The sequence below is a fragment of the Rhincodon typus genome, chromosome 27 (assembly GCF_021869965.1).
Source record: "Rhincodon typus isolate 14 chromosome 27, sRhiTyp1.1, whole genome shotgun sequence".
NCBI lineage: Eukaryota > Metazoa > Chordata > Chondrichthyes > Orectolobiformes > Rhincodontidae > Rhincodon > Rhincodon typus.
Genome location: NC_063358.1, coordinates 8,730,636 through 8,745,043, shown reverse-complemented (window position 1 = coordinate 8,745,043; position 14,408 = coordinate 8,730,636). Strand labels below are relative to the sequence as shown.

General features: G+C 38.3%; 1 protein-coding gene across 3 annotated transcripts in view; it reads left to right on the top strand.

The window, feature by feature from the left end:
- The window catches only part of mecr (mitochondrial trans-2-enoyl-CoA reductase), a 108,125-nt gene that overhangs the window by 32,009 nt on the left and 61,708 nt on the right, over window positions 1–14,408 (top strand). For all 3 annotated transcript variants that reach the window (XM_048612880.1, XM_048612878.1, XM_048612879.1), the window contains one exon: window positions 12,724–12,826. In XM_048612880.1, the coding sequence (XP_048468837.1) occupies window positions 12,724–12,826 (103 nt within the window). The remainder of the gene's footprint in view (window positions 1–12,723; window positions 12,827–14,408) is intronic.

Here is a 14,408-nt window from a genome sequence, read left to right as displayed (position 1 = left end):
ACATTGTGGTCTTGTATCTTACAACGTAACCTTTGTAAGCTACCTTGTCGAATGCCTCTGGAAGTCTGAAAACAAAAGACAGCTGGTTCCCCTCTAACCAATCTGGCTAAGATTTCCTCAGAAAACTTATTAGTCAGACATGATTTTCCTTTCATGAAGCCAAACTTCCTTGTTTGATTCCAATACTTTTCTAACAATCGGTGTTAGGCCGATTGGCCTATAGTTACCCACTTTTTGCCTCCCTCACTTTTTGAATTAGGCTATCACATTGGCAATTTTCCAATCCTGTGATACTTTTCCAGGATCCAATGAGTTTTGGAAAATTTCAACCAATGTATCTACTGTCTCTGTAGCTACCTCTTTTAGGATCCTCAGACGCAATTTAGAATCCTCAAATGCAAGCCATTAAGGGCCAGGAGACTTGTCTGCCTTTAGCCTCATTAATTTACCTAATACTGCTTCTCTAGTGATGGTAATGGTACTTATTTCTTCCCCTGTATTTAGTAGTGAAAATAAAAGTTTTTTTAAACAAAATGATTTTGCATAGTCTTAAATGGCGACCCCTCCTTTTAAAAATGCATCTGTCTGACACCAAAATCGATTATTTGGCTGAAAAAGGTATGAAGAAAAATGTGATAACTGGTGTAATCGTGAAAGACTTGGTTGCTGCTGAAACTGATTATTTTAGTCTGTTTGATTATTAAGTCATGCATGTATAAAATATTTTCATGAGCGTACTTTGAGCTTGAGGGAATGGTTTTGGATAAATGTATTTTAAATGCTTCTTGTAAAACTCATAGTATCTTTATAAATTCAGTCTCACCCAGTACATTGTGTTCAGATAATTGAGCTGCATTTTTGAAGTTCTTTCTCCGTGATTTCGATAAGCTCTTGCCTGCTATTTCTTCCTGCTTGTCCCTGATTGTTGGGTCTTATTTTCAATTTGTATATTTTTTTCCCAGATCCATTTATTTAAAGGTGTTTGAGTGTCGTCTTCATTGCATGGCTTCTGAAGTGTTAATATTTTGAAATGTGCAAATTAAGATGCTGTAGTGTGTAATCTGTTCTTTACAAAATTTTAAATATCTGAAGATGTAGGTAAGCATTTGATGCAATTGTGAGTAGCAAATATACAACAGGATGGGCTGTTTATTCTCAAATCTATTCCTGTGCAGCACTATGTTCCCAAGACTGGAGAAGAAAATATTGTCCTCAGAATTTAAAAAGGGAAGCTTGACCAACAGAGATTATAGAGTTAAATTGATTTCTTGGTTTTTTTTGTGAGCTTACTTTGGAGCAGTGCTGGTCAAGGAGAAATCTTTATCTTCTTTGAAGTTATTCTGGTGCTTAATAGCCAACTTTAAGGGTTTAAAATAAAGACTTGTATGTTGGTTGTTTATCTAAGTGCCTTTTTATTGTACACTACCATTCCACCTGACCTTTTACTGTTTGTTTCCTGTTCTTTAATTTAAAGCAATTTCTGTCGTGCATGTTACAAAAATAGATTATTTTCCATTAAAAGTGAGGCATTGCTGAAAAGTTTAATCAGGTGATATTTCATACTTATTATCCACATGGCAGGTATCAGCTGTCATTAAATTGACCAACTTATTTCCAAGCTTTGATTTCATTTTGCAGTTGTTGAATGGTATGAACATAATATGCCATAAGTACAAAATATGAATACAAACACAAATTTTGATTGTTTATCTTTGAAAATCAAGACCTAAAGGGTTGACTGTCAATGCTGTTAGGGTGGATTTTGTTAAGAATGATGGTGAATGGCTTGGAGGGGAACTTGGAGAGGATCGTGTTCCCATGTATCTACTGCACTCCTCCTTCTAGATGGAAGTGATCATGTGTTTGGAAGGTGCTGTCTAAGGATCTTTGGTGAATTTCTGCAGTGCATCTTGTTGATCTTACACACAGCCTCAGTGGTAGGAGGAGTAGATATTTGTGGATGTGGTGCAAATCGAGCGGCTGTTTTGTCCTGGATGGTGTCAAGTTTATGAGTGTTTTTGGAGATGCATTCACCCATGTAAGTGGGAAATGTTCCATCGTGCTCCTGACTTGTGCCTTGTAGATGATGGGTAGGCTTTGACAGTCAGGAGGTGAGTTGCTCAGTGCAGTAACCCTAGCCCTTGACCGGTTGTTGTAGCCATTGTGTTTATCTCGCAAGTCCAATTGAGTTTCTGGTTAATGGTAATCCTCAGGATATTGATTTGGTGGTGATAGGTCATGGGGTGTTGGAATTCAGTGATGGTAACACCACTGAATGTCAAGGGGTGGTGATTAGATTGTTTGTTATTGGAGATGGTCATCCCATTTATGTGGTATAAATGTTACCTGGCACTTGACAGTCCAAGCCTGGATATTGTCCAGATCTTGAACATGATCCATAGTTGAACATGGACTGCTTTTAGTACCTGAGGAGTTGTGAATGGTGCTGAATATTGTGCAATCATCTGTGAACATCCCCACTTCTGACCTAATGATGAAGGGAAGGTCATTGAAGCAGCTGAAGATGCTTGGGCAAGGACACTCCCCTGAAGATTCCCTGTAGAGATGGCCTGAAGCTGAGATGACTGCCCTCCAACAACTGCAACCAACTTCCTAAGCACCAGGTATGACCCCATCCATTTAACATCCTAGCAGAGAATAGTTGCCCAAAGGTGAAGATTGGAATCAAATATCTTTTTATAGAAGACTGTATTTTAAAACTGCATTCGGTTTTAGCCAATCTCCTCAAAAGTAAGTATCAGGGAATGATTTCCTGCATTGTACTCTGAATCTGAGCTTTATGATCAATGGAAAAGTGAAGTAGATATGCAGACATGGGTTTTGTCCTTTTCCATTTATCAAACAGAAGGGTGAACAGCTTCAATGAGAAGGGTGTTCAAATTAAGAACAGATGTGGGCATGCTTGAATGACCTGAACTAAAAGTTAAAATGTGTATTTTTAAAAATATTTTAAATACCTAAAAAAAAACTTGCAATATTTTAAAATATTGTACAGGAGATGAAGAATATTCCCTATTGTTTCTTTTGTATTTTGTATTTTATTTTTCCAGTTATTTCAGTTAGGAATGCCTGGTGTCGTACATGTATGATACAGTATTTCAATTTATTTTTTTTCCCAAAAAAAATCCGAATGAATCAACTGGCTAGAACATTTATTACTGTGAGAACCTATAATTCACAAAGTCTAACGTAAAGGTGTGATTTTCAGAAATGCAGCAACAACTTTGTGAGGACTTGCTATGTGATGATTGACTTGCAAAGTTAGAAATGCTTTCCTTGGAGACGAGACTGAGAAGAGATTTCATTGAGATACTCATTGAAATTGCGAGGTGTCTGGATAGATTGGGCGAAGCTGTTAACATTTGTAAAAGTTTGTTGGATAGGCAGATACAGTGTGAAAGTCATTGACAGAAGAAGCAAGACCAATGTCAGGGGGAAAGAAACTTTTGCACACAGCAATTGCTTAGGACCTGGAATGCACTACCTGTGATCCTGGACCTCCCAGGTCCACGTGCGGCAGTGATGCCGGAACTAGACATTGTGTGTCAGTTACCACAAACTACCTTTAATTTGGCTGCTTATTAAGAAACCTCTGAGACAATCAAGTATTGAAACAATTATTTAAACTTTGTTGCATGTGGCAACCAAAATAAGACCCCTCAAGTAAGCAAGTTAAACCTCGCAACTCAACTTAGCTATTACCCAATTTAATGGGGCAATTTAACTACAATTTCAACCAACACCATCTGTCTCTGAATGTGTCCTGGGCACAATCCTTGCTCTGCAGCTGAAGAATTGTTGTTGAATTCTCAGGATTTTTGTCTTCTGAAGATTCTTATTGATGATGCTTTAGATCCGTTCATCTACAATATTAGTTACACTTCTAGAGTCATCAAGTGTGTAGATTTCCTTTTTATCAGAAGTAGCTTTCCTGTTCCTTGTTACATTTGGCATTAACTGTCTGTTTGAAAGCTTAAACCCTTTAACTCAGGACATTACTTCTAAAAGCAGCCTTAATTGCCCATTTGTCACAAGGCTGCAGGTTATCAAACAGTATTACCTTCTCTGTCCCAGGAAACGCCTTATTTATTGCTTTGACTCCTTCCCAGGAATAGTTAGTCATCATGTTGCTTTTAATTCCTTTATAATAGTTTCTCCTTGTTCCTTTCATCTCAGGAAACAGTTTATTTCAGAAAGAGTTATTGCTGATTCTTTCAATCCCTGAACAGTTATTAAAGTTTTAAAGTTTTGAAGTTTACAGTATCACAACATCAATGCTGCGAACAGCAAGCTGCTTAGTGTGCAACCCCTCAGGATGGCTACTTAGAACTTATAGTACCACAGCTGCTTGGAGGGAATGCTGCCTGATCATGTGTAGGCAGGTTAAATCAAAAAGGAATTAGAATGAGAGATAGTAGGAACTGCAGATGCTGGAGAATCCGAGACAACAAGGTGCAGGGCTGGATGAACACAGCAGGCCGAGCAGCATCATAGGAGCAGAAAGGCTGACGTTTCGGGCCTAGAGCCTTCGTCAGAAAAGAATTAGAATGACATTGAGTGAATTCACGATGTCATAGAGTAATACAACGGGGAAATAGACCCTTCGGTCCAACCAGTCCACGCTGACCAAGTTTCCCAAACTAAACTAGTCCTACTTGCCTGCGTCTGGCAAGTTTATATCTACTCATTTTACCTGTCCGTATCCTTCTGTAGACTCCTTTCCATCATTCTCACCACTTGCCTTGCCACCTATAATTGTGTCATCCACAAACTGATGATAGTACACACCATCCAAGTCATTAATATTTATTGTAAATAACTGTGGTGCTAGTACTGATCCCTGTTGCACCCCACTAGAGATAGTTTGCAAATGGCTTGAATTAGGATCCTGGAGTCACCAGAGGTAATTTTGACCTCCCAAACTGGTGGTTTTGAAAATCTTTCAAAGTCTCCGTCCTGAATCCTGTCAAACAGAAGCTCAAACCACTTCAGATTTTAAACAGAGGTAAAGGTGGCAAATGGGGCATCCAACTAGGTTCCAGGGTGTGGATTCCTGAATTAAATATTTGATTGAGCCTGCATGTTTCAGATTTTATCTCATTTTACTAACACTGGGCAGCCAAGTTACCTCAACCTTTGAGGACTGATGTCTGCCAATATTGCTTGAGGACCAGAAGGAGTCCGCATGCTTCTCTGTGACACACCAAACTAACAGGCTTCCTTCCACACGACCAGACCTGTCATCCAAGCTATATAAACACCCTGTCATCAATCCTGCCTTTCGCCCACTGTGATAAGACACCACTTGTATTCTACCACATCAAGCGACTACCCCATTCTGTCTGTGTCCTGACAGATCTCATACTCCAATGCCATAAACCTACTAGGTCCTGGCCAGCAACCTCTGCTGCAACATTCCTCACCCAACAGGGAGCCAAGCTGAGTGGCACAGTGGTTAGCGCTGCTGCCTCATAGTGCCAAATGCTCATTTGGATAACTTGTGCAATCAGGATGGGCTGGATGGCCACCTTTTGGACTGCAACATATCTGTGCTTCTGCATCCAATGAGTAAACAGACTAGGTAAGTAGTAGCTTGATTGGATAGTTAAATTTATCTGAATGATCTTTGTTATAACATATTCAATCTGAGTAACTAACAAAACAGGTTAAAGTGGAAGAAGTTCACAAGACAAATAAAACCCCCAAAAAATTCAAAAATATTTGCACTCACGTTTTCAGCCTTGGGTGAGCTACAAGATAAGTACAGTAAAGTTTTTATTATCTGGCACCTATGGAACCATGAGTTTGTTGGTTGATCAAATATTCCAGTAATCTAGAGGTCCACATAATCTAAAAACATACACTGAGTAATAGAAATGTAATGCAGGTGGTATACATCACTGTTCTACTTAGCAGCATAAATCACTTAATAATGCAACTTAGCCTTAAAACTCAGCATCAGAGAGCCTTCTCACTCACACTCCCAATGACTAACTGGGCATCACAGTATTTGAAGAGAAATTGGCTCAAAATTTGAATCAACTATTGATTTTTCATGTCATTCGATTGAGCGACAAGTATATTTACATTGAGGTAAATAAATTAAAATCTATAGTAATTGGACAGAACAATACAGTAAACCTTGCGGTATTTGAGATATATAATTTTATCGAGGGTGCCAGTTGATGGTTTATGACATGCAGAATAGGCAATTATCTTGTTTTCAATTCAGAATAAGAATATAAGAACTAGTATTAGGCATAGGCAAGTCATCCCCTCAAGCTGCTCTGCATGATCTCATCTTGACCTCAACTCCACATTCCTCTCCATAACCTTACAACCTATTACCAATTAAAAATCTGTCAATCACCACCTCAAATTTACTCTGTCCCAGAAACCACTGCACTCTGGGGTTGTAAATTCCGTAGATTCACGATCCTTTTGAGAGAAGTAGTTTCTCATCTTTTTAAATCACTCCCCCTTATCCTAAAAGGATCTCGTTCTAAATTGCGCCTTAAAAGAAATATTCCAATTTGTATCTTTTACACCTCAATTATATCTCATTCTTCTAAACTAAACACTAAATCTGTATGTAGGCCTAAACTGCCCAATCTTTCTTCATAAGATGATCAGCTCAATTCTGTAATCAATCTAGTGAACTACCTCTGAATGCCTTCAATACAACTGCATGCCGCCTCAAGTAAGGGGCAAAAATTGTATGCCGCACTCTAGGTGCTGTCTCACTAATGCCTTGTACAAGCAACACTTCCTTTCTTTTATCCTCTATTCCTTTCGTAACAAATGTGAAAATTCCATTTGCCTTCCTTACTACCTGTTGTACCTGCATATTAGTGTTCAGTGATTCGTGCGCAAATATACCCAGATCTCTCTGCACTGAAGCACTGTTGTTTCTCTCCATTTAGATAATAAGTTGCCTTTCTATTCTTTTGACAAAAATGGATAAAAATGGATTACTTACCACTTTCGTGAAATGTTGCACCCACATGCTAGCTTTTGGTGATTAGTCCATTTGGACACCAAAACGTTCCAACTTCTCATCTGTCTTTGTTTTTTTTCCCACGGAAGCAGACAACATCATTTATTCATAGAACGTAGAACAGTACAGCACAGGAACGGGCCCTTTGGCCCAGGATGTTGTGCCAAACATAACGCCAAATTAAACTAATCCCTTCTACCTGCCATTGGTCCATATTCCTCCATTCTTTGCATATTCATGTTCTTATCTAAAGTCCCTTAAACGTCCCTCTCATATCTGCGTCCACCACCACCACCACTGGCAGTGCATTCCAGACATCTACCACTGTTTAAATAAAAACTTGCCCCTCGCATCTCCTTTGAACTTTTACCCCCTCTCACCATAAATACATGCCCCCTAGTTTTATACATTTTAACTCTGTAAGAATAAAGTGTGTTTGCTTAAAGCCTAATAGTGGACCAATCAAATCACGTCTGGAACACTGTGCCTTTTAGTAAAACAAAAAGTTAGGTCCAGGCTATTGCCTTGGTATATTTTGAGGGCGTTTGGTGTGGTCTACAACATGATGGATTCTAACATTGTTCCCACTACTGACATCAAGATACGGCAGCACGGTGGCTCAGTTGTTAGCACGGCTGCCTCGTAAGGCCAGGGACCCACCTCAGGCTACTCTGTGGATTTTGCACATTCTCCCTGTGTCTGCATCGATTTTCTCTGGGTGCACTGGATTCCTCCCACAGTCTAGAGATGTGCAGGTTAGGTGGATTGGCCTTGCTAACTTGCACACAGTGCCTAGGGATGCGGTTAGGTGGATTAGGCATGAGAAATGCAGGGTTACAGGGATACGGTAGAGGGTGAGTCGGTGTGGACTTGTTGGGCCAAATGGCCGGTTTCCACACTGTAGGGACTCATGATAATAGGTTTGCAGCTCTATCCCTCCCTTTCGTAAATAGTGGAATTACATTTGTTACTTTCCAATCAACAGGAACCTTTCCAGAATCTACAGGATTACAAAAAGTAACCACCAATGCATCCAGTTTCATTAGTGATATCTTCAAGCTCGTGAAGCTGATCTGGTCCACAGATATATCAATTTTTAATTTAGCCAGGTTTTCAAGTCCTACATCTTTGCTAAGCTAAGTCATTTGGTTACATGGTATTTGAGAGATTTTGTGCATCATATTCAATGAAGATTGATGCAAAGTAACTGCTTATTTTTTCTGTCATTTCCTTGTTCTTTGTTGCAAATTAATTTGTTACCACCTGTAATGGGTGTAAATCTATCCTAGCTGATCTTTTCCTTTCCACATACATAAACTTTTATGCCTGCCTTTGTCTTGCACTGACTTTCAAAATTGATCTTTCTAAACCAAAAATCAATTCTTGATTATTGGATAAGTGTGAGGTCTTAAATGTGCGAAGGAGGCTCACAAGATACGGAAATTGGTCCATATTTTATAGGATCTCACTGTTGATCTTAATCCGGTATTTGAAGTGTTGTGGGACAGGAGCTTCGTGGAAGAGGACTTAGTTTTCCCGGCTATTGTTGAAGGACCCATTTTCTGATATTTTGATAGGCATTTAGGTAACCATGTTGTCAAGATTTATTCGTGACTTTACAGGTCTGCCATAAACCTCGTGCACTAGCGATTATCAGGAGTAGAGAGCAAAGAACAGCAGTGCTGGCTCATTTTAGGCCAAAGTTAAATACATGCATTGCTAATGGTATCCATTTATTTTTCCTGCAAGCAGTACTTCAACAGAAGCATCTTCAATGGTTGTCTTATTTATATTCTAGCGTTGTCTCCATTAGCAATGCTGTTGTTTAAATTTGCTATATTGCGATAGTGAGCATCTCCATGTTTATTTAATGGAAGCAACCAGAAATTTAATATCAAATTTAACAAGTACAAAAGTGCCAACAAAGTACCTTGTAGTAAGAATCTGCTAAACAAAAAAACACTGAAGTGGGCTGTCCCTAACAAGTCAGTATTTTCCAACCAACCTCACCCCAGAGAAAAAAAACACTTTCGCATTAATTGTTGTTTTATTGAGAATTGATATAGCACTGTATTAAAGCCAGATTTTCAACTCATGGTATTGATGTGATTATTAGTAACTGATACCTTGCTGAAGTGTGAGTAGTTATCAGGGCACACTGGAGAGCTGGAGTATATCATATGAGAAGACTGACTGAAGAGATCTGGTTAGTATTTTTAGGTTAATGAAATGGTTAGATTCAGTGCTGTTGGATCAGTTATTTGAATTGAATAGGTTATACAGAATCAAGTATATAAGTAATAAGTTTGGTTAAATGGTAGATGAACATTCAGTGGCTCAACATTCTAGAGATGTAGCCTTATTGCATCTTTGCCAATGAAAGTCTCAAGACATGAATGCACTAATTGCAACTTGGATAAAGTTAAACAAAATACCAATCACAGAATAGCAGAACAGCACAAAAGGAGACCATTCAGCCTGTCCTGTCTGCTCAGGCCACCGAATGTACAACATGCATAATCACATTTCCCCCACAGTTGCCCCATAACCCTGCATATTTTTCCATTTCAGAAGATAATCCTGTTCCCTCTTGAATATCTCAAGTGAACCTACCTCCACCACATTCTCAAGCAGTGCATTCCAGATCTGAAATTAATGATTAAATTGCTGCAAGAGCAAAGTATCTCTCCATGTCAAATTACCTTAAAACAGTGCGGTCTTGTTCTTGATGTGTCCACCTGGAGATCAGGACTACACGGGTGTTATGGACCAGACCAAACCCCATCAAAATATATTAAGAAGATAGTCTAGACCCTAACTTTTTCTTACTTTAAAGGTATGCGTAAGGCGTTGCATTCCAGATGCAATTTGGTCAAACTACTTGATATCAAGCAAAACACAAAACGCAGAGTTCAAATAAGAAAAATTGGCTTAACTATAATTGTATTGAAAGGCTTAACAAAATAATAAATACATTAACTACTACTAATTAACTACTTCAATATCGTAACATCCTTGGCAAAGGCAAATTCAGTAAAATGGATTGTCTCACGTAATTCTAGCAATAGGAAGAGAACCCCAGCTTTTAGCTGTAACAGAGCGAGAAATTAGATCTTCCAATCCAGCTTCAAGACTCCAGCACCTACAGAAAGCTAAAACTAAAATTCCTGATTCTGTGGGAGCTTGACCCCACCCATTCAGGCTACTTCTATTTTTTAAAAAAGACTTTAAAAGCCCCAAAGCCTCAAAAGCTGTTTACTTCGTTGACTTGCGCAGACTGCTCATCACCTCAGTCTCAAGCTTTCTTCGTTTTGCAAAAAAGGACAAAATATGCCTCCTTAAAGACATAGTATTGTCAAAAAAGGAATATAAATTCTGAGCTTATTTTGGACATGGTTCACATGCGTTGTCTTTTATCCACAAAATTGAGTCTTTGATAACAAAATGGGACTTCAACACAATCTCAAAACACATAGCTTGTCCATCATTCATTGTGATACATCAAAGATTCTTAATCATGTTTCATTACATGTTTGTTGGAAATAAATATCCATTTTTGTCATTTTATTTCATATATATTTAACGGACATTTGGAAGAGTTAAGACTGTCCACGAAAGCTCAATTATCTCTAAATTGCCTTCTTTCCATTTTGAGAACTCATCCAGCTAATAAAAATTCATGCCAAACAGCTAAAGTTTTTTTTAAATTATTTATTCATGGGATAAGAGCATTACTGGCTATGCCATCCCAGAGGGCTGTTGTGAGTCAACCAGATTGCTGTGGGTCTGGAGTCACATGTAGTCAAAATCTGTTAAGGATAGCAGTTTCCTTCCCTAAAGGTTGTTTGTGAACCACATGGATTTTTTTAAACAATCGACAATGGATTCATGGTCATCATAAGACTCTTAACTCCAGATTTTTATTGAATTAAAATTCCATCATCTGCCGTGGCAAGATTCAAATGTAGGTCCTTAGAGCATTACCTCTGGATTAACAATCTAGCAATAATACCCACTAGGCGGTCACCTACTCCATTGAAGATAAAGAATTTCCTGCTGAGAAAATTAAATAATTTGTTACTGGATATGACAACCTATAAAATGGAAAGTGCACTATTGGCACCTGGTCATATTAAAGATAAAATCTGAACTGCAGTGATGGATAATATTTGAAATGAAAACATAACCTAAAGAAAAATGAAAAAGTTTTAATCCTCTCATTCCTGATGTATAGCACAAAATAGGGCAACTCTAGACAGTAGCATCCCTTAGACCACCTCTGACAAACCTTGGCAAGTGTTACCTTCTAAGTTTTGATTTTTATGCTTTTACCTTTTGTTGCGTAGCAGCTTCATCTTACATTTGAGTGGCTGGGTGAGAGGAATGGGTAAAGGGCTTTTTATTTTATTTTGATGGTTGGTTAACTTCCTTCAATCTTCATTGTCAGACCTTTTGAGAAATCAGTGAGAATTGGTTGTTTTTATAAGATGCCAGTATTTTAACTCTTCTAACTGCTTTGCTCAGTTTTGATTTGTATGTTCCTACATCCTCAGTTCTGATTTTAGGTGAGACAATGAATAAAGAGTGACAACGAAAATGGTTGGGAAAAAATTACCCACCTGTAATGGGATCATTGCTCTATCCATGTAAGAAAAAGATATTATCATTGATGTTATCCATTTCTCTTTTGTAAAATAAATAAAGATTTGCATTTGTATAGTGCTTTTCACAATCATGACACTTCTCAAAGCAGTTTACAGTCATTGGAATAAAATTTAGTTAAGTAGCAATTTTTGTGTGTGAAATTAATCATTGAGGGTTGGTAAGAAATTTAAGGATAGGGATATGTTGCATCTTTAGACATCCTCCAATGCATATTTCCAATAATGATCATAATTGACAACCCTGGATGATTTTTCATTCCCTAATTTAGAGATGCTAACACCAATTATGGCACCCTTCTCTGGAATGAACCCTGCTGAACCAACAATCATCTGGATTTGTATGGTAGATAAACTGGCTGGTATATCTGAGAGCTTGACATTTTAAGATTCTTTTTAGTTCAGTTTTCATGTTTTAAGATCTAATATGCACCACTGATCCTATCGCTGCAATGTTTTGCAAAATCAACAGTCAAAGTTCCACCCCCACCCATTTGTTGTGATTTTTTTTCTTCTAAATCTACAGAGTTGTCTAACCAACAGAGTAAATAACTTTATGACAAGCACAAGTGTAACAAAGGTAATAGGCACTCTGCTGTCAGGCATTCTTTCACTTCTAAGGCAATCTGTTTGTCAGGATGGATGCTTTTGGAATGATGTGATTTAAATTATACAGTTGCTTGTTTTTATTAAATGGAGATCCTCGATGACAAATTACTGCTCAGATGTTCTTTTGTGTTATGTATGTTAATCATGTTAGAAGTGCAGGCCTGACAAAAAGCATAACTAAGTTTTCTCAAATTTGATGTTGTTAATTTGTGACTCTATCAAATATGACAGTTACATAATTATCTCAACTGGCCATCAATAGGAGGAAAAGTGCATTTGATTCTGGCATCTAAGATGTACTGTATATTGCAAGTAAAAGCGCATTAACAATAGAAATATGGAAGTGCATATCTTGTGCGGATAGGATGATTGCATGTCTTGTTTGAAGTACATTTGAAAAATTGTGGAAATCTGTCACACTCTGGTATTTTACAGGTGACTCTGTGATACAGAATGCTGCAAATAGTGGTGTAGGCCAGGCAGCAATTCAGATAGCCAAAGCTATGGGATTGAAGACCATTAATGTTGTCAGAGACAGGTGAGTGTTGGTTAACTATTATCTCCAGGTCTAGATATTTTAGTCACCCAACTCAGACATCATTAGAATCCCTACCGTATGAAAGCAGGCCATTTGGCCTTTCGAGTCCACACCGATCTACTGAAGAGTATCCCACCCAGACCTTCCTAATGTGGATCCTGTCTGCTGTCTGGTTTAGAAGCTGCTTGATTTTTGTTCCATTAATCTGCTGCTCCATTTAGATCTCAGACAACAAAATTCAAAATTACTTCCACAGTATATTTATCTTTCTTCAATGAGAATTATTTTATACTTCTATATGATTTTTCTTATTCGCCTATTTTCAAAGTTGAGCAATCCAAAGTTTCTCCAAACTTGCCTTGCAAATCAGTCAACGGATGTCACTGATTAAAAACTGAAAGAACTGCGGATGCTGTAAATCAGGAACAAAAACAAGCTGGAAAAGCTCAGCAGGTCTGGCAGCACCTGCGAAGAAAAAAATCAGAGTTAACCTTTTGGGTCCAGTGACCCTTCCTCAGAACGGTTAACGTTTTGGGGCCACTTCTGAGGAAAGGTCACCGGACCCAAAATGTTTACTCTGATTTTTTTTCTTCACAGGTGTTGCCAGACCTGCTGAGCTTTTCCAGCAACTTCTGTTTTTAGACCCACCCTTCTGAAGAAGGGTCTAGACCGGAAACGTTAGCTTTCCTGCTCCTCTGATGCTGCTTGGCCTGCTGTGTTCATCCAGCTCTATGCCGTGTTATCTCAGTTTATGATTTGCATCTGTTTCATACCTTATATTTTCATATATATTCTAATCAGTCTGAATATCACTGATGTCTTTCTTATGTACATAGAAAATAAAGTTGTTCAAAAAGGATATATTCAATTATCATGTGAGTCTAACGTGCAATTCAGAGCAAAAGAATAACAAGTACCCTAAACAATAACTTGCCTACGGTTTTATGGAAGAGGCCAAACATATAATTATAGAAGTACTTGAAGGTGATGTTAACAGACATGATTAAATTAGTTAATAGAACGACAAAAATGAAAACTTGACTGAGCTCTGATGAGATACAATCTGTATTCTGATGAAGGTATAACGATAGTTTTCTACAACCCTTTGCAATTGTGTCAAACGTTCCCTGTTCCAGCAGAGAGAAGGTGATGAGTCAGCAACCTTGAGGCCTGATAATTTTATCTCGATTGCAGGTACTCTCCGAGAATTGAATGCAGAATGAAATTGATCAACACTGGGAAACAGATGAACTCCACAGAGGCCGCAATCCTGTCACCAAGTCACCCTTTATTTACACATGAATTGTCCTCTCCTTTTGTACTGCCTCATTCAGAGTCGGTACCTGAGTGTCAGTACCTCTGACACTAAGCCTTTTTATGTCAGCCAGGGCTTCCTGATTTGGGCCATTAATCATGGAACTCATTCTATACCTCATCACAATCATTGCATCTCTCCCCTCTGAGTCTTCTGGTACATATTCTTGGACTGCTGGATCAGGTTCTTCTGACTTGGTACAAAAACAAAGTTGCTGGAAAAGCTCAGCAGGTCTGGCAGCATCTGTGGAGAAGAAAACAGAGTTAA